Source organism: Castor canadensis, chromosome 12 (genome assembly GCF_047511655.1).
Source record: "Castor canadensis chromosome 12, mCasCan1.hap1v2, whole genome shotgun sequence".
Taxonomy (NCBI): Eukaryota; Metazoa; Chordata; class Mammalia; order Rodentia; family Castoridae; genus Castor; species Castor canadensis.
Genome location: NC_133397.1, coordinates 63,388,848 through 63,416,206, shown reverse-complemented (window position 1 = coordinate 63,416,206; position 27,359 = coordinate 63,388,848). Strand labels below are relative to the sequence as shown.

Genomic DNA, 27,359 nt, shown 5'->3' with positions numbered 1-27,359 from the left:
ACTGGGTGGTGATGCCTGGAGCCTGGCAGCCTGGGACCGGAGAGGGGGGCGACGCGAGCGGTCCCTGCACACCCCAGGGCGGCGCCGAGGACCCCTCCCCCATCGAAACCACCTTTAGCGGAAAACGTGGGGTCCCGGCGCAGCCGCTTCTGGCCTCATCTGCCGCTCCCCAGCTCGCTGGAGAGCCCGCCCTGGAGGAGGGACCGGCTCCGCCCCACGTCCTCGCCCTCCCCCTCCGCTTGCTTTCCTCCGACCGCGCGCCCCCTCCTCCCTCCCCACCTCCTCTGTCCTTCCCCCACCCAGATTGTGCGCCCCTCCCGCTGCGACTGGCTGGGAGGCGGCTCGGCCGCCCCCGCCCCGAGAGGGAGGCGGGGGCGCTAGCCGCGGCGGCCACCCCAGGCTGCGGAGGGGAACGAGATCCGAGGCCCCGAGGCGGCCCTGCGTCTGGACCCGGCACGCGGGGGCTGCCTCTGCACCCCCAGCCCTGGGCCGCGGTGTTTGGCCTCGCGGCGGGGTGGAGGAGGTAAGGGCGAGTCTCGGGCGCGCTGCGGGACTGTTCCTGGAGAGGCAAGACTGGAAGGACCCCAGCCACTGCCTCCTCCTCCCTTTCCTTCTCCCCCACTGCCCTCCCGAGGCCCACGAGGCCGCCCAACCGGGAGGGATTCTGGGCAGGCCAGGCCAGAGGCATAGGAGGGGTTAATTTAAGAAATTAAAATCGGAACGATTTGAGACCAGGTTTCCCCTCCCCCCTCCCGCCTGTCGCTCCCCGAGCCTGGTTGGGGGGCGGGGGCGGGCTCCAGAACCCCACTGGGACTCTGTACCTTGGAGAACCGGGGCCAGAGGGAGGAGGAAGGGGAGCATCCTCAAACCCCAGCCCTTCCCACCTGCTCGAGGGGTTGAGGGAGGGGCCTGGTGCTGAGGCCTGGCTGGGCACCTGTGCGGGTGTCCGTGCGTGCCAGTGTGCACGTGTGGTAGTCTGGAGGTGTGCATGTGTGTGCATGCATGTTTATGTCTCCCACATCCCAGTGCCTGCTCTGGTGACTATGCCTACAGTGTTTCTGGATGTGCGGGCCTTCGCTGCGTTGCTTTGCATGTGAGTGTGTATGACAGGGTGCCTGTGTGCTCTGTCCACACTCTGCCTTAGAAAATTGAATGGGGCCTGCTCTCTCGATTACATTGAGCCTGCAGTGTGGGGCCCAGATGGTTTCTGGATGTGGGATCCAGGTGCTGGAGCCCGTGTGTGTGACCTTGGGAGGTGTATGCCTGTTTGCAGGACCAGGAGAAGAGTAGCTCAGAACAGAAAGGCAGTGCCGGGCTGCCAGGAGCACAGAACTGGCTGCATTGACCCCTGTGGGTCTTTGCCAGGCTGAAGTGACTATTCTGCAGGTACACAATGCTGGAGCCACAACTGTAAGGCCTTCCTGGAGGGTCAGAGGAATTTAGAGAGGCAGGGGGCGTTCCTTTCCCCCCACACACCGACAGGGACGTAATGAGGGGTATAATGTGAACACCCCCAGCTGCCTCGAAGGTATTCCCTTAGAATACCTCCACCTGCTGGTAGATGCCTCTTGAAAGCACCCAGTTTACAGCTTCATTTCTTTGGCTTCTCAGTCCATCTAACGTTCAAACCTTTCTCCCCTGTTTCTGTAATTTCCATCTTCTATGTTCCTTTCCAGCATGTGGGCTTTATATGGAAAAAAAGAGGGAAAGGAGTGAGAGAACCCTCAAGGCCAAGTGGAAGGGAGAGAAGATGCCATGGACCTGGCAAGGAGCCGGGGTCTGGATCAGAAGACTATAAAAAAATATTTTATTTTGCTAACTTCTCAATTTTGTCTGATTTGACTTTAACTAGGAGTCAGGGGAGATTGGTAATATCCAGCTTGTTTTTATTTGGGACTATTTGTTTTTAAAAGAAAAAAAGAAGAAGAAGAAGGTGGTAATGGTTGTTGAAAGGTAATTGCTATCCTGCCTTTGAATTGCGTGGACCTTTCTGCCTCTGGTAAAGATGAATTCATTCATTCAATAAATAGCCATTGAGTGCCACTATGGGCTGTCCTGTGAACATTGCAGCATCGGTGTGACATTCCATTCCCAACTAGAAGGAACATAGTGTTGAGACTAAGGATCTGAAGTCAGTCAGGTGTTGCTATGTTCCAATACCAGTTTGTCGTGGCTACAGTTTTTCATTGGTGTGTAACAAACCACCCCAAAACTTAGAGACTTTGAAAAAACAATGATTTATTTATTTGCATAACTGGAAATTGAACCCAAGGTCTTATGCATGCTAGGCAAGTGCTCTACCACTAAGCTAATCTCCCTAGTCCCTTTTTACTTTCTTTTGAGTCAGGGTTTCACTGACTCAAAATAAATTGCCCATGCTTGCAGTCCTCCTGCATCAGCCTCCCGTGGCTGGGATTATGATAATGTACCACTATGCCTGGCTAGCAGTGATCTCTTTTTTCTTATCAGTCTATGGGTTGGCCATGGCTGTGCCTGTGGGCTTGCTGGACTCACTTGGAATCTCTACACATAGCTTCTAATCATTCAGTAGTCTAGTCCAAGTTTCTCTTGGCAACTGGATCCTAAGAGGGAGTGCACTAAGAGGACAAATCTGAAGGCCCCACTGCTTATCAGGCATCTGCCTGTATCAAGCTTACTAATGTCCCTCTGGCCAAAGAAGGGTGGGTACAACATAAGGGCAAGAATAATGGGAAAGGACTGGGAGTGGGACTCAAGTGGTAGAGCACTTGTCTAGCAAGCATGAGGTCCTGAGTTTAATCCCTAGTACTACCAAAATAAAAAAAAAAGGTTGGGGGAAGCATGGCACATTAGGGGTCCATGTAGAATCTGTTACCGTCCTTACTGGCCTCAGGCAAGTGATTTGGCTGCTCTAAGCCTCAGCTTCAGGACAGTCCACATACTCGGCAGCATTGTTGTGAGGACTAAACGAGTAAGTAGCATGATGTCTGAGCAGAATAATTAGTAGATAAATAGTAGGTTTGCCGTTTTGATTATTAGACTGCAAGTATCCTAAGGGCACAACCATCATGCAGTTTTGTATGCCTGGTACCTGGAATGGCCCTTGTGTTGGGCACCTTTTGCTAGGTGGGTAAGATAGAATGAAGCAGAAAAGCTCCGAACCTTGTGGCTCAGCCACAATACTGAGAAGACACAGTAAGTTCTGACCTCCCAGGAAGTGACTAACAGAGGCAGGAAAGTACGTAATTTAAGGTGATTCTTGGATCAATTTAGTTGTGACCAATTCATCCAGTTCCATGATGATGAGTGTCAAAATTGCTTTGGTTACTGAAATCAGTCAATTCATTCATTATTTAGCAACATATTCGTGTCTACTATGTGCGAGGAGGGTGTGTGGATGAGTTAATTGCATTGTCACTGCCTCCCAATGCATGTGTAAGGACAGATTGGTATACAGAAAGGTCCATGACCACCAGCATGGGCTACCTGTTACCCCTGAAGAGTTATGATAAAGAGTGACTCAGGTTATGATGTGATTTGTGCTGATGGAAGGAGTCAGGCAAAAGGTGTCATTTGAGCTGAGCCTTCAGAATTCACCAGTTGGAGAAGGGAGCTCCAAGAAGAGGGACCAGACTGAGCCTAGACTTGAGAATGTGACAGCAAGAAGTGCTTCCCTGTGGAGCAGAGCACCACAGGGCTCACTGATGACACATATGGGAGAGAAAAAGAGACAAAAGCAAGAAGTAGAAAGCTGAGTGATGGCCAAGTTGGAGCCAGCCTTGAAAGGAGGCATGGCAGGTGAACTTAACCTCTCAGAAGAAAGGCAGCTTTCAGAGATTTCTTCTTCTTCTTCTTCTTCTTTTTAAGAATAAAAGTGACATGACTGGATCCATGTTTACAGAAAGCCCTGGAAGCCACAAGAATGCACAGCTGGATGAGTTAGAGACTCCAGTTAAAGACAGTATCAATTGTCCAGATAGATGAGGCTATAGGTTTCAGCTGGGACAGTGGCTATAGGAAAAGGAAAAGCTAGAGTCAAATATTTAGACTGGACATGATGGTGCATGCCTATAATCTCAGCTACTCTGTAGGCAGAAGTAGAAGGATCACAGTCCGAGACCATAAGACCCTATGTGAAAAATAAATTAAAGCAAAAAAGGGGTGGGGCATGGCTTAAATGGTAGAGCACTTGCCTGGCAAACATGAGGCTGAGTTCATACCCCAGTACCCTGCCCCCCGAAAACATCAAATGTTTAGAAGATAGTGTGGCCAACAATCAGTGAGATCTGAGGGACTTTGACAATTTAGAGATGGCGTATAAGAGTGGCTGTCCAGGGTGCTGAGTAGAAAATGAGGATGTCGGTGTACCCCCAGTACAATAATAATAAAGAATGTAGTGAGGATGTTGGCTAAGATGGGAAACATGAGAAAGCAGCAGGTTTGAGGGCATGTACCATGGTATTGCAAGTTCAGTATTTGTCATACTAAGCTTCACCAACATGGAAGTGTCACTCTTTTTATTCTCTCCCTCTCTACTGGCTTCTTCTAAAAGCACTTTTAAAAATTGCTATCAGTTCAGATCTGGGAAAAAAAAAAAACTAAATCTGAGACTCATCCTTGACTCCTCCCTTTCTCACCTGCCACAGACATTTGTTACCAGGCCTTAGCAATTCCCCTTCCTTAATCTGTCTTCCCCATGCACACTCCTGCTATCTTGGTTAAGAATTTACACTTCTAGGACTGGGGGTGTTGCCCAGTGGTAGAAGTACATGCTTAGCATGCATGAGGACCAGGGGTCAAACCCCACCACCAATAAAAAGTAATTTCCACTTCTAATGTTCCAACAGCTTCCATCCTGGTCTTGGCCCTCTTTATTTCAGACTCTAAATTGTAAATGTGATCAAATTATCACCACTTATTGATTCTGCAAATTTACCAAGCACCTACCCTCTGCTAGGCAGCAGTGGTTGAGACATACTGTATCAGTGCCTTCGTGATGCTTACACCTTCATTACTTGAAGGAGGCAATCTGTCTCTTATTTTTTTGCCTTTGTGCATGCTAATTCATTGACTCACAATGCCTTTTGTCTCCTCTCCTGACCCTGTAATTGCCCTTCTTCACTTAGAAGTTCTACTTTGCTCTTCAAGAGTCAGCTTAGGGGCTGAGATCACAATTCAAGCAGTAGGTAAAATGCTTACTTAGCAAGTGTGAGGTGCTGGGTTCAATCCCTAATACCACAAAAAAAAAAAAGTCAGCTTAGATGCTACCACCTCTAGGGGTTTCTCAGTCCCCCAAGTCCCCAAGATAGGTTAAGTGTTGAATCCTGTGCCAGCCTCTTGCATACTTTTTGTCTCATGACAGTCTGCCCCAGATCATAAGCTGCTTGAAGGCAAAAACTGGTTCTTGTTTGTCTGTCTGTCCTCCGCATATCTAGCAAAGCGCCTGGTGCAGATGATCTCTGTGTCATGATCTCATGACACAGAGTAGATGCTCAGTAAATGTACATAGAATGCGTTCATGTTGGAAGAGAGCTTAGGTGAGAAGTCTATGCTAGAAATACAGATTTGAGGGCGTCTTGGTTAGGACTCTTTATTGTAAATGACAGAAATTACTATTTTAAGAAAAAAAAACCCTCTTACCATTGATGTAACTGGAAAGAAGGTAGGTGAATGGGCTTTGGGCATAACTATATCCACATTCTTCACAAAGTGCTGAGGATGGGCTGGTGGAGAGGCTCAAGTGGTAGAGCAACTGCCTAGTAGGCCTGAGGCCCTGAGTTCAAACCCCAGTACCATCAAAAACAAACAAACAAAAAAGTGGTGAGGACTCTATTGCCAGCTCTTGGCTCAGCTTCATTCTGAGTGTGCATATTTTCCGTCCACCACACATGGGTTTTCTTTGTGTGGTGGGTGGAGATTATACAAGGCCACAGAAAGCTTCATGATCCCAGCATGTGATCTCAGAAGGAAAAGCAGACCCATCAATCTTTCATATGAACTCCGAATGAAAGACTCTGATTGTTTACTTGAGGAATGTGTCCATTTCAGGACCAACCATTATGACCAAGAAGGTGGGTACAGTCTTATGTCCACTTACTAGGACTAGCCTTGCCAAAACCATATGGAGTAGGGAGAGGCAACTCACCAAAGAAAGGATGAGAATTTGCTATTACCAGAATGTAAAGAAGACCTGCTAAGCAGATGAAAATAATATTGTCCACTGTAGGAATCACCAGTGTCCACATAGTAGTGAAAGCCGTATGAGTGCAAGATTAGCTGTTTCTACCAGCATCAATGTGTGAGAATGTGACACTAGACAGGAGCTAGATTTAACACATCTTGCAATAGCTGGTCTTGTTTGAAGAGGTGAAACACACACACACACACACACACACACACACACACACACACACACACATATACACACACACCTGAAAGCCAAGAAAAGAAGGAAGGGAGGAAGGAAAGAAATAAGAAAGGAAAAAGGAGGGAGAGATGAAGAAAAGAAAGGTGGGTCTCTGGTTCGTTCAGCCTGTAGAATCCTATCCAAAGAAAACCTTAAGCTGGATTTGAAAGAAAGTAGACTTGAGATGGGCATTTCAGATGGGAGAAGGAGCCTAACATGTAGTCTGGAGGCAGGGTCAGGCTATAAAAGGAAGCAGGTCTTAGGTCTGCATAGGTTGCTGATTTGGGAAAACTAGAATGTGACTGCTCACAATACAGGACTATGATGGAATTTGGACAGACAACACTTCCATTTATCTTTTTCCTCCTCCCCCTCCTACCCCACCATCTGCCCCCCTCCATCACCTTCTTGCTTACATTCAGGCAGAGTTCCATGCTTATGCTAAAGAGGTGTCTAGACGAAAATATTCCTAAGAAGGATTCATCTTCACTATCTCCAGCAGGTGGAGGAACAGTGGGGTGGGCTGGACTGAGGCAAAGAGCCACTTGGACCCCAGAAACCCCCCTTCTTTACCTTGCACATCCATCCAAATGTCTGCATCCCCAGACCTTCCCCTCCTCCTGCTCTCTTGAAGTCTAGCTAGAAGGGTGCTGTGTAGGCAAAAGGGGTGCATCAAAGTTCATGGTGGGAGGGATAGAAAGGGAGAAGGCTGGCTGCTTCTGAGGCCCTGAAAGGTATCCCCCACAAGGAGGACAGGCACAGCAGATGCCCTGACACCTGGCTGACCATACATTACCAAATAACCTTGTTCTTCAGCAGCTGTGTGTGTGAACTGAACCCTGTGCATCTGTGCTCATTCTGCCAACTTCAGCAGTTTTACCTATTTAGGTTTTTTATTTCTTCTGGTGTCAACTTGATAATTTATAGTTTCTTAGAAAACATTCAGTTTATCCAGATTTTTAAGAATTTAGGCCAAGAGTTGTACCTGGTTGCATTTTGGTAATTAAAAAGAAAATCTCTGGGCCAGTGGCTATATAATGTTATGTGTATGTTCTCTCTCTCTCTCTCTCTCTCTCTCTCTCTCCCTCCCTCCCTCCCTCCCTCCCTCCCTCTTTCTCCCTTTCCCTCTTCCTCTTCCTTTCCCTCCCTCCCTTCCCAAGTAGATTTCCTACAGGGCTATTTCTGTTGGTCTTTACAGACATCTTTGGGATTTACCACTCAAGGCAAGCTAATTTTTGAACTTTAATATGCCTAAAGGACAGTGATATTGAAACAATTACCAAGTTTTTTTTGTTTTTGTTTTTGTTTTGGTGCTGGGGATTGAACCTAAAGCCTTCCACATGCTAGGCAAGCACTCTTCTACTGAGCTACATTCTCAGCCCTTGTTTTTGTAGCTCAAACTGACCTTGAACTCACTATGTATCCCATGCTGGCCTCAAACTCATGATCTTTCTGCCTCCACTTTCTGAGTGCTGGGATTGTAGACGTGAACCACAATGCCAGGCATGTTGGTACATGACTATAAGCCCAGCTACCCAGGAGGCAGAGATGGGAAGATCAGGGTTCAAGGCCAGCCTGTGTAACATCCTATCTCAGAGAATAACCCTGGTGTGGTGGTGCACATCTGTAATCCCAGTTATGCAAGATGCAGAGGTAGGATTGTCTAGCCTGGGTAAAAATGTGGTTCCTTATCCAAAAATTAAGCCAAAACACTAAAGCACACAGCTCAAGGCCCTGAGTTCAAACTCCAGGAGAGAGGGAGAGGGAGAGGGAGATGGAGGAGAGAGAGAGGGAGAGGGAGATGAAGGAGAGGAAGAAGAGGGAGAGGGAGATGAAGGAGAGGGAGAGGAAGAAAAAGGAGAGGGAGAGGATAATATATCTAGGATTTGCTAAAAATAATCCAGTGTCAGAGATGGGGCAAGTATGAAGCAGGGGAGTGGTGTACAGATGAAAGAAATTTGGACATGTGCTGGTAACTTGAATCTGGGTGATGGGCACATAGGAGTTCACCATAATATTCTATTTCTGATTGTGCATGAAATGCCTACAATGAAAAGTTGGTTAAAATCTTTATCTCATAATGCAAACTAAAAATTTCTAGATAGATTAAAAATCAAATGTAAAAGAATACAAATATAAAAAAGGAACTTATCCATCCTGAAGTATTTGCATGCTTACAAATCCTAGTCAATTTATGGTGTCATGGTTATTTGTTTAAAGTCCTAATTTTAAAATGTTCTGGAATTTAAAAAAATGAAACCACAGCTACTAAAAGAATACATATGTAACTGTTTACAATCTTTGGGTGGAACAGACTTCCTACCTAAGCATGACAACAAAACCAGAAATCAAAGATTTTACCGAAGTATAATTTTAAAATGTTAGTATATCAATAAAAATGATAAATACAAGTAAAAGCCAATCAACATACTTGAGAAAAATATTTGCAGTATATAAATAGCAAAAGATCAAAATTATAAAAAGCCTTTGCAAATCAATAAGGAAATATGAATGTTCAGTATAAAAATGAGCAAAGTAGTAATAGGCAAGTCACCAAAGAGATATAAATGACTGCTAACTGTGTGGAAATATATCCAACCATGGTAATCAAAGAAAAGCAAGAGAAACAACTAAGCTAGTTTCCACTTTCAAGAGTACAGGAAACCAGGCAGTGAAACTGAGGAGTTTGGCTGCAGTGGCTAACAGTGAGGAGTCATGGAAGGAGTTGAGCAGAAGTTCCCTGCAGAAAGAGAGGTCTAGTGCCTTCTATAGGGATGGAAGACAGCTGGGAGACTGAAGGCTAGGTCAGCAGTCCAGGATGAGAAGACCTTGGCAGAGAAGAGTACAAAACATGAGATGAGAGAAGGATGCTGAGTTAAAAGTATTTCAAAGAAAGAACCAGCAGGTTTTTATGGTTAACAGTGAGGGAACCATCAAGACAGCCAGTGCACCATTGAAAGAAGCAGGGATTCCAGGAAGTGAGTGAGGAGGAATCCAGAATTTGTGTTTGATTCTGCGGGTTATTGTGTTCATCTGAAATCTCATTGCTACGGACTGGGAACCAACCCACTGAAATGATTTAAACTATAAAAACATTTGCTACCCCTTGTAATTGATAAGTCCTAGGTGAAGGCTTCAGACTGCCAAGTGATATCAGGAGTCTTTCTTCTCCTGTCCCACAGAGAGGACAGAAATGACCACAAGCAACTCCAGGCTTATATCCTATCAGCTAAGCACAGGTGCTGGGGTGCCTTTATTGGCCAGATTGAGAAATGTGTGCATTACTCACCTGAATGCTGGGGCTCTGATAGAGCAGACTGAAGTCATAGACTGAGGCTCTGGAGTCAGCTCTGCACATTCAAAGTGGGGGAAATGGTCTTCTAAGGGAAAATTGAGGGTCAGTCCACAAAGGGGGACTAGAGCTGAGCAGCCAAAACAATAAATATTTAATAAACACTATATTCTACTTCTTAGCTGTTCAAGATCTACACAGAACCCCTGCTCCTAAATAATTTAGAAAACATTTGTTTATCATAATGAGGTTGTCCCTCACAAAACTTAAACATGGTTGTCCTGCCTCTGGAAGGAGCCTTTAACATTCGCATCCTAAATCTCGCTACCGCACATACCCCCAACTCAAGATCTTGGTGATGGCCTGTCTGGTACTAAGCTAGCCCTTAGGGTCTTTCAATTTGCAGCCAGACTACAACAATGGAGGGAAAATTGGATAGTTGAAAGAACACTGCTGCCCTCTTCCCCAGATGAAGAAAAGAGGAGAGGAAAAACACCTTGACTGAATGGCAGGCAAGGAAGAGGTTCCTTGACACTCTAGCCAGCCACAGATTCTGCTGTCTTTGCCCTTTGGTACTCTGGCCACATGTGAGAGGGGCACTGAGGGAGTTTATGGAGGGACAATCTTAGAGGCTGAGTAACCCTGACCTAGGTTTTCCGGGTTTACTGGTTTTTTAGGAATACCATTCCTGTAATCATTAGGAAGCTTTTCAGTCAATTTGCATTTGTTCATCCTCAGAGCTATCCACCAAAGCTAGAGACCTCATTGAAAGTTATAATTCTTTGTTTTATTTTGTTTTGCAGTGCTGAACATAGAACCCAAGTCCTTGTGTGTGCTCGGCAAGTGTTCTGCCACTGGGCTATATCCCTAGTCCTTTTTAGTTTGATGAGACGGGGTTTCCTTATGTAGCCTTGACTGGCCTGGAACTTGTGATCCTTCTGCTGAGACTACAGGCCTGAAGTACCATGCTTGGTTTGAAAATTTTAATTCTTGAATGGAGTCCTTGGTAGTGATAAAGAGGGGTTGTCTCTTAGCAACAGACCCCGTAATCTGTACATCCCAGGAGCCCAGGCTTCTAGGGCTCTAGCTGGGCCCCTGCTGCAGTGCAATGCAGACTCCTAACCTGGGGAGGAAGGCAGAGCTACTTTGCCCCTTCCTACTCAAGCTGAATCCCAACAAAAGCCTGCTTATAATGGAAGCATCTGTGAAGCTGAGAGGGCACCACAGGGCCTAGAAGTCAAGAGCCTGTCAGGCCCCAGGCTGGTCTCCCTCCAAGTTTCCAGCCTCCTCTCTTTGCTTCAGCTGACTTTAGCTCAAAGCAGAGAACTGGCTCTTAATTATTTGACTCTGAGCCATATTGGATTACTGGCCCCAGGCAGAAAGGGCCTCTCCAGGCAAGCCGTTTTTTTCATCTGTTTTCAGATAGGCCCCTTTTGGCCAGAGTGCGTCTCTTATTGAACCTGACTGAGGTCACAGGGAAAACTACACCACCAATATCCTGACATTTTTCTACCAGTACCCTAAAGTTCTAGCCTTGGTAGGCACATGGCCTCAGCTTCAGGGGCAGTGGCAGACAATTTAATTAACTGCTTTGCCCGTGTGACAGGGTTCACCCACTTCTGAGTGTGGAGTATGGGAATAGTACTGTCTTATGCTCCCCCTACGTCAGCTAATTCTTTTGAAGGGTCTATTACTTGAAAAAAAATTGTATTTCTCATTCTAATTTCTTGTTTGGAATTTTTCTTAACTTAAGGAACACAGACCCAACTGTAAATCCACTTAAGCAATAAAGGAATTGATTGGTACAGATAATTGAACAGGATAGGCTCTCAACAGTGTTTGGAGGAATCTCTCTCCATCTCACTTCCACTTTTCTAGGTTGGCTTCATTCCCAGGTGGTTCTTCCCAAAAAGAGACAAAGGTGGCCCTAGCAGCTCCAACTAGAAACCTGAGCCCAACGATCATGCTCTCCCCTATTACTAGTTCCAGAATAGTCTTGGGGTTTACTGGCTTACCTTGGGTTCTCTGTGCCCCTGTCAGGATTCTGATTGGCCAGGTCTGTGTCACATCCCCCAGGCCACATGGATGCACTGAGAAAGTGGTGAAGGAAGGGTACTGATACCAAGAGAACTGGGTGCTGGGTGGCAAAGGGAACAGACATCTTCCCATACATCCATTTGGAAATGGCAGAAGGCAAACAATTCAGGAGTGGGTCAGGATGGAGAGGCAGAGCTGAGTCAGCGGCTTGTGAATCAATAGGAATGGGTAGAGGTGGAGGGGTGTCCACCAAGAGACAGAAGTTTAGGAAGGCAACAAGAATAAGAAGTCACAGAATCCAGAGGAAAAGTCAAACCAGTCTAAGATTATGGAGGAGTATCAGCCTAGGGACCAAGCTGGTGAATATCCTTATTGACAACTGGGTTGTCTGGTTAGTGGGTGGTCTTGTGATCCTGAGGAGCAGTTACAGCAGAGGGTGGCTGAAGCCCAAATAGAGCATTTAGGAAAAGAATGACAGGAAGTGGGGAGGAGAATCCATAATTCAGGAAGCCAAAAATGGGGGAGATGGTTAGCAGGAGTTGAGGGGGAGAGATGGGATGCCAATAATGGGTGTGATAGATAGATGATGGTGCTTTCGGAGTAGAGGGCAGAGCAGGAACACTCACTGGAGGGAACAAACAATGACACAATTATCACTAAGTAGAGCAATATCTTGATCACTGCAATATGGTACCAGCAGTTCAGCCTGTGATGGATGTGGTTTGCATAAGATGAAAATAAGTATCTTTTTCAGGATTTTTTTGGGATGTAACATACATACAGTAAGGTACATATAAGGAACTAATCTTCAGTGTACAGCTTGATTATCTACATATATGTACACCTGTATTAGCACCACTCAGATCAAGGTACACAATATTTTCAGTATCACATAAATTGCTTCCTGCCCCAAGGGATAACCTCCATTCTGACTTCTGTCATAATTTTCTCTTTTCTTGAGCACCTATGAAATCCTGCAGTATGCAGTTTGATCTGGCTTCATTCTTGTAGCATGATACTAAATAGGTTCATCCATGTAGTGTGTATCACTAGTTCCTTTTCTTATTACTGGATAGTATTCCATTAGAAATATACCATAGTTCAGCCATTCTATATTTGATGAGCATTTGGGTTGTTTCTAGGCTGGAACTATTATAAATAAAACTAATTCCTCTAAAAACTTTTAAATAGAGAATTCTCAAGCTGGTGTTAACGCCAGCCTGAGACAGGAGGATCACCAGCTCTAGGCCAGCCTGGGCTTCACAGCAAAGCCGTGTCTCAAAAACTCCAAGGACTGGGGATGTAGCTCAATGGTAGAGGGGTTGCCTAGACCCTGGGTTTGGTTCCCAGCACCGCGGGAGTGTGGGGATTCCTATTCTCACACCTGTACAGACATTCACTCAGGCAGCAGAGCAGGCCACCCCCTCAGGGAGGTGTGGCCACTAGTCTTCCCTGGCCCCTCCACTGCGAGAGCTCGTATTTTCTGGGCAAGTCAGTTTCCTCCAGAATGGGTACTGGGGCGGGGGGTGGGGGGAGAAGAGGGACCCCTCCTGAGACTTATCCCCTCTCTTCTAGCCTCCTGGGCCCTGGCTGCGGTCGCCCTGAGCCTTCCTGATCCGGCAGGGGAGGCTCGCCCGCGGCCTCCCATGAGCGCGCCCGGCTGACCCGGTGAGGCGGCCGCGGTGGAGCCCGCGCGCCGCGGGGACGGCGGGGCCATGGCCTCGTTGGACCTGCCCTACCGCTGTCCCCGCTGCGGGGAGCACAAGCGTTTCCGGAGCCTGTCGTCGCTGCGCGCGCACCTGGAGTACAGCCACACGTACGAGACGCTGTACATCCTCTCCAAGACCAACAGCATCTGCGACGGCGCTGCGGCCGCGGCCGCCGCCGCCGCCGCCGCCGCCGCCGCCTCGGGCTTCCCACTGGCGCCCGAGCCCGCCGCCCTGCTGGCCGTGCCCGGCGCCCGGCGCGAGGTCTTTGAGAGCACGTCCTTCCAGGGCAAGGAGCAGGCGGCCGGGCCGTCGTCCCCAGCGCCACACCTGCTGCACCACCACCATCACCACGCACCCCTCGCCCACTTCCCCGGCGACCTGGTGCCTGCCAGCCTGCCCTGCGAGGAGCTGGCCGAGCCAGGCCTCGTGCCCGCTGCCGCCGCGCGTTACGCCCTGCGCGAGATCGAGATCCCTCTGGGGGAGCTGTTCGCCCGCAAGTCCGTGGCGTCCTCCGCGTGTTCGACGCCGCCACCCGGGTCCGGCCCTGGCCCTTGCTCCGGGCCTGCGTCCGCTTCGCCCGCCTCCCCTTCGCCCGCCGATGTGGCGTACGAGGAGGGCCTGGCACGCCTGAAGATCCGCGCGCTGGAGAAGCTGGAGGTGGACAGGCGGCTGGAGCGGCTGAGCGAGGAGGTGGAGCAGAAGATCGCCGGCCAAGTAGGCCGGCTGCAGGCAGAGCTGGAGCGCAAGGCGGCCGAGCTGGAGACGGCCCGGCAGGAGAGCGCGAGACTGGGGCGCGAGAAGGAGGAGCTGGAGGAGCGAGCGTCTGAGCTCTCCCGCCAGGTGGACGTGAGCGTGGAGCTGCTAGCCTCGCTCAAGCAAGACCTGGTGCACAAGGAACAGGAGCTGAGCCGCAAGCAACAGTGAGTAGACCCTCAGGACCCTGTGGGAGGATGTCCATATATGTCACTGCTGCCACACCACCCTGCAAGTGCCTGTCCATCTGTGACCGTGGCTTTGTAGTATGAGATCTGTAGTGGTCATGAGTGGTATAGTGATGTGTGTGTGTTTGGGACCACAAGTACAAGACAGTACAGCCGTATGCCTGCTTGTGATGACTGTTTCTTGTCCTTCTTTAGCCAAGGCCAGCCCCTGCATTTTGGCATCAGATCCTCACCCCTCTTGCCTACTCAAAGATGTGCTCAATTCTTCATTCTTCCTTTTCCATCATCAGATTCTCCCTACCTACCTATCATTCCTAACATGAGAAGACATGATGCCATTTCTTCCATCTGCCATAACTCCACTTCCCTTTATGAAACTACCTACCCCTTTTCTCTCTGCTCCTTACAGAATAACTTCTTGAAAGTATTTCTTGTATTTCTGGTCTCCAATTTCTTTTTGGCAGTACGGGGGTTTGAACTCAGGGCTTCACTCTTGCCAGGCAGGTGCTATACCACTTGAGCCACTTGTCAGCCTTTTTTTTTTGTTTTTGGTATTTTGGAGATAGGGTCTCTGGAACTAATTGCCTAGGTTGGCATCAAACTGCAACCCTCCTGATCTCTGCCTCCTGAGTAGCTAGGATTACAGGTGTGAGCCACCTGCGCCCACCTCCACACTCTTTTTTTTTTTTTTTTTTTTTGTGGTACTGGGGATTGAACTCAGGGCCTCATGCATGCAAGGCAAACACTAAACCACTAAGCTATATCCCCAGCCCTCACCTCCACACTCTTGAACCCACTCTGATCTGGTTTCCATCTCCATCACTGTTCTTGTGTCACCAATGACCCTCATGTCATTAAGACTGGTCTGAAAGTCTCCATCCTTCTGCCTCAACCTCTCCTGTACTGGGATTATAGGCATGAGCCACCATACCCAGCTTCCTTCTTTTTGCATGCTCTTTCTTTTTTGCTGGCATCTTCTCATTTCTCTGGTCTTTAAATGTAGGATTGTGAACTCTGTAGATACTATGTATCTGTCCATATTACCATATAAGCTTCATAAAGGCAGGAAATGTTCTATTTCTGTTCACTGATGTTTCCACAATACCTGCTACAGCAGCTGTTACTTAGAAGGTGCTCAATAAATGCTGAATGGTTGTGTAAATAACCATGAGTATGGGAGTCCATACTCAGGCAACTCCCTGTGTTTATGCAACTCCAGGAGGTTGGTGCAAACCACAAGTATGTTTCTGCATTTTGAGTATACTTGTTTATATGTTGATGTATTTTGGGAGGTGTGGAGGGGGGACTGGGGTTTGAGCTCAGGACTTCACGCTTACAATGCAGGAGTTCTACTGCTTGAGCTACACTTCCAGTCCATTTTGCTTTAGTTATTTTGGAGAAAGAGTCTTGCAAACTATTTGCCTGGACTGGCCTTGAACTGCCATCCTCCCAAACTCAGCCTCCAGAGTAGCTAAGATTACAGGTGTGGGCCACCAGTACCCAGCCTTACTGTATTTCTTAATGTTTCTGAAAGTGCATGTGTTTGATTGAATGTGTTGGTGGGACTGTGTCTCGTGATTCTTTGCATCTTAGATTCTGAGCGTGTGGCTGAGAATGAACAGGAATGTTGGGGGCTGTGCTGGGGGCTGTGTATTAGGCTACATGTGGGGATATGTGTACCTGGGAGTACACCTTTCTGGGAATGCCACAGATAACCGGGTATGTCTGTGTTTCTGGGTGAGGCTGTGTGGCCGGTTATGGGGATGAATGTGGGACATTGTGTTGTGTTTCTGGATGTGGTTGGGTGTAGGACTGAGTTTGGCTCTGGCTATTTCCGTGAAGAGCAGGGACATCCAGTTGTGTTTGGGGCTGGGTGGGGGGCAGTGTGCGTGACTGAGTTGTATGCCAGCATTTCTGTATGTGTATGTCACTGTGTGGGACCACATTCTGGGGGTGTTCTGCATGGACTCCATGTGACCATGAGCAGACACTGCAGGCAGCTGTGTCCCAGGTCTCCCCACTGGCCAGGCTCTACTCCAGAGGGTGGGGAGCAGCCAGGCCAAGGCCCTGGGGTAAGAGACTGCTCCGGGCCCAGGGAGGTGGTGCAGATCGACCAGTTCCTAAAGGAAACGGCGGCGCGGGAGGCCAGCGCCAAGCTGAGGCTGCAGCAGTTCATCGAGGAGCTCCTGGAGCGGGCCGACCGCGCTGAGCGGCAGCTGCAGGTGATCAGCAGCAGCTGCGGCAGCACGCCCAGTGCCAGCCTTGGCCGTGGAGGTGGGGGCAGTGGTCCGGGGCCTGGGGCCCGGGGCCCAGGCAGAATGGTGAGTGCCCAATTGCCCTCCCTCTTCCTCTACAAGCTCATGTGGCCCCCACAACCTTCCCTCACACATGGCCTCAGGTTCCCCAGAATGCTCTAGGCGTCCCTTCTTTGGCTTTCTTTAAATCCATTTTTTAAGTCTATCTTCATTTTTTTTAATGAAGTTTTTTTTGGTGATGTTAGGGTTTGAACTTAGGGCTGCATGCTTGCTAGGCAGGCACTCTACTACTTGAGCCACTCCCCCCTTTTTTGACTTTTCCCCTACAAGTCGACTCCAGGCCTTAAGGAGGGGTGCAGGAACAGGGACCCTCTGACTGGGAAGGAGTGGTGGTACCTGAAGCTGTCGGAAGGTGTGCGTCAGTGGCCACAACCATCAGGGCCCATCTCTACCCAACCCTGCAAATGAGAGCTCGGGAGCCGCAAGCATGGGTCTGGGGTGATGGGGGTGGGGTAGAGAGAGGGTTGGTGAGCCTACCTGTCTGGGTTGTCTGTCTATCTATTCGACCATCTTTCCCAACTTTTTTTCCCTTCTCTCTTCTGTCCTTCCTCTCTCCTCTCCCTCCTGTACCCTCTCTCCTGTTACTGCTTCTCCTCCTCTTGCCTCTGCCCACCCTTCCTTCCCCTCCTGCTCTGGGGGCCCACAGCGAGAACACCACGTGGGCCCAGCTATGCCAAGCACATATGCAGTGTCAAGGCATGGCTCCTCTCCCAGCACAGGGTAAGCTGCGGGCCTGGCCCGCCCCTCCCACACACACACACCCACCCTTGCCCTGGGAGGGCCACTAGCCCATTAGGCATTTGTCTCCTTTTCTTGTGCCCATTCTCATGGGGTCACCATACTCGGGGAGCTTTTGGGAAGCAGAGTGATGGGTTACCTTTGGCTGGTGGTAGGGGCAGGGTGGGGAGTTCAAGCAGGCTGGTGCCCCACAACATCCCTCACCCCACCCCAGGGCCTCCAGCCGTGTGCCAGCCGCATCCCAGAGCTCAGGCTGCTATGACAGTGACAGTCTGGAGCTGCCCAGGCCAGAGGAGGGGCCCCCTGAGGACAGTGGCCCTGGGGGCTTGGGCACACGGGCCCACGCTGCCAATGGTGGCTCAGAGCGGTCCCAGCCCCCTCGCAGCTCAGGTCTGCGGCGCCAGGCCATCCAAAACTGGCAGCGCAGACCTCGTCGACACAGCACCGAGGGGGAGGAAGGGGATGTCTCAGACGTGGGCTCCCGAACCACCGAGTCAGAGGCTGAGGGCCCTTCAGACAACCCTCGCCCTGGGCCAGCTGTGGCAGGGCCACTGAACAGCTGCCGGCTCTCAGGTAAGTCCTGGGAGGGTGGGCAGAAAGGCTACCTTCCAAGGTGCTAGATCCTCTCAGGGATGCAGGGTAGAGTCAGGGAACTGAACTCCTGCACCTACTTCCCTTCTTTTTGCCCCAGACATGCCTGCCCCTCCTACACAGTACCCTTCCAGCCTGGGGCAGGGACTTGTATGGCAGGGCAGGGCTGTGGTGGCATGAAGTTGTCTATCATACAAGGATACTACATTTAAGGGGGGAGGTCATGCATGCGGTGGGCTCAATCACGGAGAGTGGCTGAATGCTGACTCTACGCTCTGAAGCCCCTGGTGCAGCAGGGGAGCCCCTGCCACCTGCACACAGGTCACTTATGTGGGAGGCTTAGGATATCGAGGGTTAGGGTCAGAGGTGATCCTTAAAAAGAAAGTTTATTTGAGGAAGGGGCACCTTTTTCTAATTTGCAAAATTAGTGGTAGAGATACTGTAGAAGAGAAGCAGAGTTCCCTTCTCCTTTCTCACAAGTCACTTGTTCCCTAGCATTAGCCTCTAATACCTACTCCTCCTGAAGTTCCTGTCCTGTCCCAGCTCCTCACCTATATTCCCACACTGATCTTTGACCCTCCACTGTCCCCTTTGACCCACTACTATTCTTCAGCTCGCCCTGAGGGAGGCAGTGGGCGAGGCCGGCGAGCCGAGAGGGGTAGTCCCTCACGCTCCAATGAGGTCATCAGCCCAGAGATCCTCAAGATGCGAGCTGCCCTGTTCTGCATTTTCACCTACCTGGACACACGCACACTGCTGCATGCTGCCGAGGTTTGCCGGGACTGGCGCTTTGTGGCCCGCCACCCTGCTGTCTGGACAAGGGTGCTACTTGAGAATGCCCGGGTCTGTTCCAAGGTGCCTGTCTGTGTCCTGCTGGGAACCCACCTTTCCCCTGGCAGTATCTGGTCCCTCAAGTCTGGTCCTTGCAAATCCTTATAGTACCCTACCTCCAGCCTGGTTCCCCAAAATGTTTTCATAGGTCTCCTATTTTGGGGCTGACTCCTCCCCTCAACCAAGTTCAGACCCCCTTTTTTCCAAATCACCTACTTCTCCTGCAGTTCCTGGCAATGCTGGCTCAATGGTGCACCCAAGCCCACTCACTGACACTGCAGAATCTGAAGCCCAGACAACGGGGAAAGAAAGAGAGCAAGGAGGAATATGCCCGGAGCACCCGGTGAGGCTGTGGGGTGGAGGAGTATGGGGGAGGGTCTTGGCCCATAGACGGGGAATTAAGTGAAATGCTTCTCAGAAGAGGAGGTGACCATAGGCAGCCCCCTCCCTGACCTATTTGGTCATCCCCAGGGGCTGCCTTGAAGCAGGGCTGGAGTCCCTGTTGAAGGCAGCTGGGGGGAACCTGCTGATCCTGCGCATCTCTCACTGTCCCAACATCCTCACCGACCGCTCACTCTGGCTGGCCAGCTGCTACTGTCGCGCACTGCAGGCCGTCACCTACAGGTGGGTCCCTCCACCAAAAGCAAGACCCATGCCCTCTCTGTTCTAGGCTCCACGATCTTTTCACACTGCATGGCCTTCCCCTGTGCTCTCTGGCAAATGGACCCGATAACTTTGTGACTCAAGGAAAGGAAACCTTGGCAGAAACAGAGGCCACCAGGATTGGTTACTTCAGCTTTGTCTTTTCAACAGGAGTGCCACAGACCCTGTGGGCCACGAGGTCATTTGGGCCCTGGGTGCAGGCTGCAGAGAGATTGTCTCCCTCCAGGTGGCGCCACTTCACCCTTGGTAAGCTCAGGCTGGGGTGGGTGGGAGGGAAAGAGTTGGGCCTGGTCTTGGGCTGAGGATTAAGTAGATCTAAACCCAGTCCAAAGGCTGCTGGGGAGAGATTACTCATTAATCTGTGTATAGACGCATTAGGAGCAGGCTTTAAAATAGGACCTGGAGTCCTGTCCTCACTTGCTGGCAGTGTCACTTTGAGCAGCCCAACCCTATTTAGTCTATCAGCTTTCAAAGTAAAGGGGATATTAGGAATCTACCAACCTTATTAGGGCTGTTGCTGGCTCTGAGATCACATCCACAGAGTCTGCAGAGCCCACAGTAAGTGTTCAGTAAACACTAGCTTAAAATAGCCAGATTTTAGCATGTGACAGGCAGACTAGGGAGGTCAGTGTATAATATATACAAAAAGAAGCTGGATGCAGTGATGCATACCTGTCATCCCAGCACTCAGGAGTCTGAGGCAGGAGGTTTGGAAGTTTGAAGCCAGCCTGGGCAACATAGCAAAACCCTGCCTCAAAATAACAAAGCTCTTTGGAGAATCCATCCCTCACTCTCCTTGGAGTTCGTCAAACTCCCAGGCTTTTCCACTTCTTGTATCTTGCCCTGTCAGCCCTCTCTTCATGCACCGGCTCTTCCTAGACCATCAGTGTGCCTTCATTAGTATCTTGGTAGGATCTGTCACTGCGCTCCTGGTCTATTCCCACAGTACCTTACCTTGACCCCTGCTGTTCTCCCTTCTGCAATCAGTTCTACTCAGTCTCCCTCTCTAGGCGCTCAGCGTTCAGGGCAGAATCTGTAATGTCCATTTCTGTATCCCTGGTACTAAGAACGTAGCAGATGGCAAAAAGATGTCTATTGTCTGGGCAAATGTGGAAGGATGAAGTATGCAAAGAAACAGGAAGTTTGGTGTGAGTGGGGCAGTGTGGAAAGGCAGGTTAGGTAGGGTAGGAAGGTTTTTACATTTTATCTAGAAAGTACTTGGAAGCTATTGGGGGAATTTAAGTTTTAAGAAGGGGATTAAGATCAGACTGCTAAGCCATGCATCAGTGGCTCACCCCTATAGTCCTAACTGCTTAGGAGGCTGAGATCAGGAGAATCAAAATTTGAGGCCAGCCCTGGCAAGTAGTTTGCAAGACCTCATGTCCAAAATAATCAGAGCAAAAATGAACTGGAAGTGTGGTTCAAGTGGTAGAGCTCCTGCTTTGCAGGTGTCTACTTTGAAAGTGCGAAGCCTTGAATTCAAACCCCAGTCTCACAGAAAAAAAAAAAAACAACAACAAAAACTGCTAATGTTCTCTGTGATAGACTGCCCAGACTTTGAGGCACACTGCATCCCTGGGCCTGGCTCAGTTGTCTTAGCTGTAGCAGACACTTGATAACCATCTGCTGAATGACATAGTGAGTGTCTGTAGGAAGGAATGGTGGCACTGTCTGCAGTATAGATCATGAATTGGCAGGGAGACTGGAAGCAATCTAGAATGCAGAAGCTACAGCTGGTGGCGGGAGGTGAGGGGGTGGAAACCAGGAATGATCTCAGTTCTCTGAATTGACCAATGGGGTTGTTGGTGGGGCAACTTGTCTGAGTCTGAGAGGGGCCACCAAAGAGGAACACATTCAGTGTCAGGCATCCCAAGGCTTTCCTGATTGCCCCTCCCCCCTTCTCTAGCCAGCAACCCACACGCTTCAGTAACCGCTGCCTGCAGATGATCGGTCGCTGTTGGCCCCACCTCCGGGCCCTGGGTGTCGGGGGTGCTGGCTGTGGGGTGCAGGGCCTGGCATCACTTGGTGAGTCTTTCCTTGGGGCTGGGGTGGGTAATGGTGAGAAGCAGGCAACACTGGTCTTGTGAAATTCCACAAGGGTTCTGGGCTGCAGCCTGAGTGGAAGCAGGGGACCCAGGGTGCTGGGCAGGAGGTGACCTGGGAGAGTTTGTCAGCAGGACTCCCTCCTTCCTCTTCCTAGCAAGAAACTGCATGCGGCTGCAGGTCCTGGAACTGGACCATGTGTCAGAGATCACACAGGAGGTGGCAGCTGAGGTCTGCCGAGAAGGCCTGAAGGGACTGGAGATGCTGGTGCTTACAGCCACCCCTGTCACCCCTAAGGCCCTGCTGCATTTCAACAGTGAGCAATGGGGGAATATAGGGCAGGGTATGGCTATCAGCCCCAAAGCTGTCAGCAGGTAGCATAACCAATTCCCTGTTGCTCCTAATTGGCAAACACCAGCACTGGGGTGGAGGGGGGAGGGGGCAGACTAGGGTTCTAGTCCTGGCTTTGCCACCAGTGTCTCTGAGGCCAATGTGGCATTCCAGACCCTTTTAAGTTTTGTGGCCATGCCCTGAACGCTATCATCAGAACTCACTGCTCAGCCTCCAAAATCATGCTCCTGAGGCCCCTTTCAGCCCCTGCCCTTGCTCTGCCTCTTGCTGACTTAACAACCATCACTAGTTCCTTAAGGCTTCTGCTTCTACCTGGTTTGCTGTCCATCTCCCCTGCCTTCCTGCTCTAGCCTCATCTCAGCCATTCGGTTCCTTTTAAGTCATTTCCAGGTGACCGGACTGTAGTACAACTATCCTCTCTGCCAGGGAGATTGTTGGAACTGTCGAGCTGTTGGCCACTCATCCACCTTTTTCCCCACCTAGTTATGAGCCTCCAGCTAGCACGGGCCTGCTCTTTCTCATTTCCGAGGCTGGCCCTTGAGTGTTTCTCAGTGGGGTAGAAGATTTCTCATTAGATAGAAGAGAGAAGGCAGCCCACTACCCAGACTAAACAGGGGATTCTTTGCCCACCTTTTCCCAGGCATTTGTCGGAACCTCAAGTCCATTGTTGTCCAGATTGGGATTGCTGATTATTTCAAAGAGCCCAGTAGCCCTGAGGCCCAGAAGTTGTTTGAGGATATGGTGACAAAACTTCAGGTGAGAGGTTGGCTCTGAGGCTGGGGCTGGTGGCTTGGATGGAACCCACCTGCCTGGCTTTGAGGGAGAACTAACCAAGGGCTTGGTCCACAGGCCCTACGACGGAGGCCTGGCTTCTCGAAGATCCTGCACATCAAGGTAGAAAGTGGCTGCTAACCCGGGTGGGGGGTGGCAGGGCCCCTGCCACCCCACACCAAGGTACTCCTTGGACCTCCAGAGGGACCCTGGTTTGGACTAGACCTTTGGAGGCCAAGTGTTATCCTCAGCTTTCAGGGAGGGGCTGAGTACCCTGCCCTTCTGGAACACTGGAGCAATGGGCTTAGCCCGGGACACTGCCTCCCCAGGACAGGGGCTTGGACAGAAGCTGCCCTCTGACCCTAACCCCACCCCCAGCTGGAGCAGCCTTCTGGCCCAGCCGGCAAGGATCTGTCACCACCAGCACCTGGTGTCATCGCCTGGAGGATCTGCAATAACCACCTCAGCAGCTTGGGCAGGCCTTTCCTTTCTGAGGCCCCACCTCCTGGTTAGGGCCAGAGGGGGCTCTACAAGGCAGCTCAGACTTGGCAAGGAGAACTCCTCTCCGCCCCTTCCCTCCTCCAGCTCGATGGGGCACACCTTTCAGACAGCATACCTAGGTTCTTCTGAGATAACCCAGGCAAGCCTAGGGACCTGGGCATGTGGGCAGCAATCTGGTTATAGGGTTACAGTAGGTGGGTTTAAAAGAGAAAAAGTCACTCAGAACTTCTCCCCAAGATGAGACCACTCCTCCTAAGGTGGGGAAAGAACTGCCAAAGTGGAGGAAACTTATTGCTGTAAGACTTCCTGCCGACCACCACATACCCCAAGAGCTTTACACCAAGAGCTAAATTCAGAGCTAGAAGGTGCATGTTTTTATACCTGTCTTTCATTCCCCAGGGACCTGAGGGAGGGTCATAGTCCCAACCCCAGAAGGCCATCTGCAGTGAGAAGGAATTTCCTCCTAATCCAGGTGCTTGGCAGAAATCTGATGGTCTTTGGGTCATCAAGGCTGTCTGGGAGGGGACAGTAGGCTACCCATTGTGCTAAGGCCTGGAGGAGGGCAGCTTTGCTAGTTAGCTTGCTTAAGGATGTGGTCTTGGCAGGGAACCGACCCTAAGGCCAAGGAAGAGAAAAAGCATCTTTAGATTCTCTACCAGCCATGGGCTGAGGCTGCATGGGGGTTTTACCTTAGGGCTTAGAAGCCACACAATGCCAGTGTCTTCATTTGCCCTTGTAGTACCCAAAGGACCAGGTTCCAGCACCAAGGCTCCAAAGACAGTGGTTCGTCCCCTTACCCCCAGTTCCACCTCTCAGAACTATAAATGGCTTAGAGCCCATGGGCCTTGCCAACCTTCATTTGGACAGTTCCTTCAAACACCACCTTAGGGTTTCCTTCACTCCCAGCCTAACCAATAGGTTGCTGGCTGGCGCTGGGATCCTCTCATTTCCTAGTCTTCTCCAGTACCCAACTGTGCCACAACCTGGCTTGGACATCAAAACCCAGCCATGGGTTATCTTGTATGTACAACTTCTCTCCAGAGCTGCACACCCTGGGGCTCAGCAATGCACCCAGCTCCCCTAGCTCTGTCCCAGCTCTTTATGGTTGCTCTGACTTTGCCTCCTGTGGCTTGCTCTGTCCCTGCCTTTTGAAGATCTGAAATGCCAGGGGTATCACATCAGCTACTCCATGTCTAGTTCTGCATGTAACCCTTGCTATATGTGGCAGCCCTGCCCCTACCTCCAGCAGCTGCCTCCATCTGCTCCCACATCCTCAGCCCTATCCCAAGGAGTCACAGGAAATAGCAGCACAACTTTTCTCTCCTTCAGAGGCCTAGAAGGTGGAGGTCCACTCAGGCTTGGCTACCCTGTGTCTGCCCTACCTTCCCAGCTGTACCCTGTAGCCCCTCTCCCTGTGACCCTAGGACCAGAGGTACTGCCCTGTCTCCTGGACAAAGCACAAGACCTGCCCTGCTTGACCTAAGTCTGCCCAACTGAGACATTATCTGCCCCAGGAAGCCTCTATCCTTGAACACAAAGTTCTGGGCAGTTTCTCCCTGGGTAGTATCCACTGGAATGTCTGGAGGGTGCACAGGCAATTAGCTAGTGGGGAGGAGAACTGAAAGGACTGATGCTGGTCCTAGGCTCATCATCCAATCTACAGCATCCCTGAGCACCACCATTATAGGGGAATAGAGCCCTCCTGCCTGGTGCATGTCTGCCCTCAGACTGGCTGTTTCCAGAAAACCCAGCGAGTTCTTGTCCTGCATTTTCTGACTCTGAACGAAGGCTGCATGGGAGTATATAATGCACAGGCCCAAGTCTTCACCAACAGAAGTGACAGGTCATGACGCATCCCTAGCACAATGCCCTGGGCTGTCCTGTACACCCTGGCCTTTATGCATGCCCTGAGAACCAGCAGCCTTGTTCCCTTGCCCCCCACCTTGCTATTCACTTGCTCTTTTCCCCAAGGGGACAAGCCCTGCTGCCTAGTTGGGTGCTTTTGCTTGCTAGGGTGCTCCATTTGGTCACTTCCTTGGCAACCACATAGGTAGGGCTGTGCATAGGGGAACTGGGTCAGGGGCCTGGTTTCCTTAGAAGCACCTTATCTATCTTCACCCCCAGCCCCATCTCAGGAGCCCTTCTTCATGTCTGATACCAAATAAGATGCAAAAAAGAGGAACACCTGAGAGGGTCCTGTTCCAGGGGTCCCGTGGGTAGTAGCCACTTGGTATTCCTACCACTCCTACTGCTGTACAGCCTGGACCCAACACCTGAGTTTTGGCATATTTGGCTTGAGTACTTCATTCTTTATTTAGGCTGCTTCCTCACAGCACTGGCAGGAAATATGTGTATGTACACACACAAACACCACACACACACACAGAGCCAGGAGACCACCCTGAGACCAAGCCACTCATGTGTTCTTTACCCTGTGACAGTAGAGGTTGTGCTAGACCCTCAGGGAATGCTTCACAAGAAAAGGAAAAAGAAGGCTCCTTCCCAAGGCCTAGTGCTCCCAGGTTTGGCTCCATCCTCTACTTTTGGATCCTGCCTGTCCCCATGGCCCTAGTCTTTAGATACAGGTGGGGAGCTGCCAAGACCCCAGTACCTCTAAGGCACTAAGTTGAAGGAAACCTTCCCAGAGTGACTACTGGTGCCAAAGACCTAGTTCCTGGCAAACTTGGAGTAGAAATGAGATGGTGAGTGGAGTATGGCTCAAGTGCTCAGAAGAGTAGTTAACCTACAGATGAGGTCTGTCGCAGTCTGACAGTCCCTGATAAGTGTTAACTTCCCTCCCCCCAGGGGCCTGGCACTTCTCTTTACCCCTGGTGGCCATGCTTTCTTGCCCAGCCTTGTTCCAGGCCTGCATCTCTGTATATATTGCTGTGTATTTGTGTGTATGTATTTATTCTTGAACAAGTGTGTTCATCTGCAGTCCTTGCCTGAGGATAAGGTTTAAGACTGGGTGAAGAGCAGAATACCAGGGTCTTCCTCCCCAACTCCTTGGGACCTTAGCCAGTCTCAAGACTGTCCTGACAATCAGGCAGGCACCCCACCATGAAGCCAACCCTCTGCCACCGCCAGCACAGACCTAGGAGGCTTTCCTGGGGCTCCCCAACCTCAGCTTTGCCCTGGCAAGGGTCTTGTATCCAGGAGCACAGGCCTGAGGCATCCCAGGCTTACCTGTGGCTAAATGCCAATAGGCTTGGCTCTAGAGGGCACTGCTGGTGGGACCTCCACAACTGGCCCCTAGGCCCTGCTTTCCCTGCACAGCCAGGCTGCATCTAGTCTGAGCTATGAGAGGGTAGCTTCCCCCACCCCAAGCACATCAAGCAGAGAGGTGGAGAGCAATTTTTGTTTTTCTTTTGTTTCTACAGTGGTGCCTGTACCTCCAGCCCCCAGGGGGCCTTCCTTGGCCCCACTTCTCTGCCCCACCCCAGGCATTGCCACCCCAGCACTTTGCTCCACAATTACCCATAGATGCCCTTGCCGAATGTACCTGAGTTTATGTATTTAAAAGGACTCATGGGCATCAGAGAATTTATGGCTCTGTATCTAATAAAAAGATGGTGAAACTGGAATATGTGCCCCAGAGAGGTGGTGTGTGGCCATATTTGTCAGTTTGCCACCATAGCCTTTGTGGTACACAACTAAACTGCGCGAGGCAGTTAGGAAGCAGATACACAACCTGCATCAATGGAATGATTGAAGTATTAGGAAGATTTGCCTTAGGACTACAGAAAATGCTGGAAGAAAAGTCACCCAGGTCTTCCCTGCCACAGTTCAACCCTGCTTCTGGTGTCTGCATACAAACAAATAGCTGTGGGACAAGTCATTCCTGATTCTCTGTTGGCAGAGGACATTTTTAAGGGCAAACCCAACACAAGTACAGCAGGCATTGTTCCACCTCCCACTTGGCCACCCCCTCATGAGGCTGGCCAGCTGGTCAGGCTTTGACTTACGGGAGACCAACCTGCCACCATGGCCTGGCACTTACCCATTTTACAAAATGAGCTTGTGCCTACCACTAATTTCATTACTAGAGTCCTAAAATATTTGAAATCAGAAAGCAAGAACAGGAATTCAGGCTTGAACTGCACATAGAAAGTGCATTTAGTTCCCACGACTCTGTGAGCCAGCTGTTCTTACTTTGTACAGGTGGATTCGCTGAGGCTCAAAAAGAAACTC

General features: G+C 50.3%; 1 protein-coding gene across 5 annotated transcripts; it reads left to right on the top strand.

Moving 5' to 3' along the window:
- The first annotated feature begins 239 nt into the window (after window positions 1–239).
- Fbxo41 (F-box protein 41) lies at window positions 240–26,763 on the top strand. 5 transcript variants are annotated; one of them, XR_012439762.1, is made up of 15 exons: window positions 240–523; window positions 13,290–14,343; window positions 16,460–16,685; window positions 17,326–17,399; window positions 17,632–17,990; window positions 18,622–18,863; window positions 19,067–19,182; window positions 19,311–19,463; window positions 19,653–19,748; window positions 21,409–21,527; window positions 21,703–21,861; window positions 22,537–22,652; window positions 22,746–22,790; window positions 23,568–23,640; window positions 26,549–26,763. XR_012439762.1 is itself a non-coding variant. In XM_074049974.1 (15 exons), exons 3-15 carry the CDS (start codon window positions 13,430–13,432, stop codon window positions 23,586–23,588), a joined length of 2,640 nt encoding a protein of 879 aa, XP_073906075.1. In that variant the 5' UTR covers window positions 240–523; window positions 1,274–1,386; window positions 13,290–13,429; the 3' UTR covers window positions 23,589–26,763. The 5 variants fall into 5 exon arrangements, 3 of the variants coding, with proteins under 3 accessions (XP_073906075.1, XP_073906074.1, XP_020034986.2); XM_074049974.1 differs by adding an exon at window positions 1,274–1,386 and having other exon boundaries at window positions 23,568–26,763; XM_074049973.1 differs by having other exon boundaries at window positions 23,568–26,763.
- The last annotated feature ends 596 nt before the right edge of the window (window positions 26,764–27,359 follow it).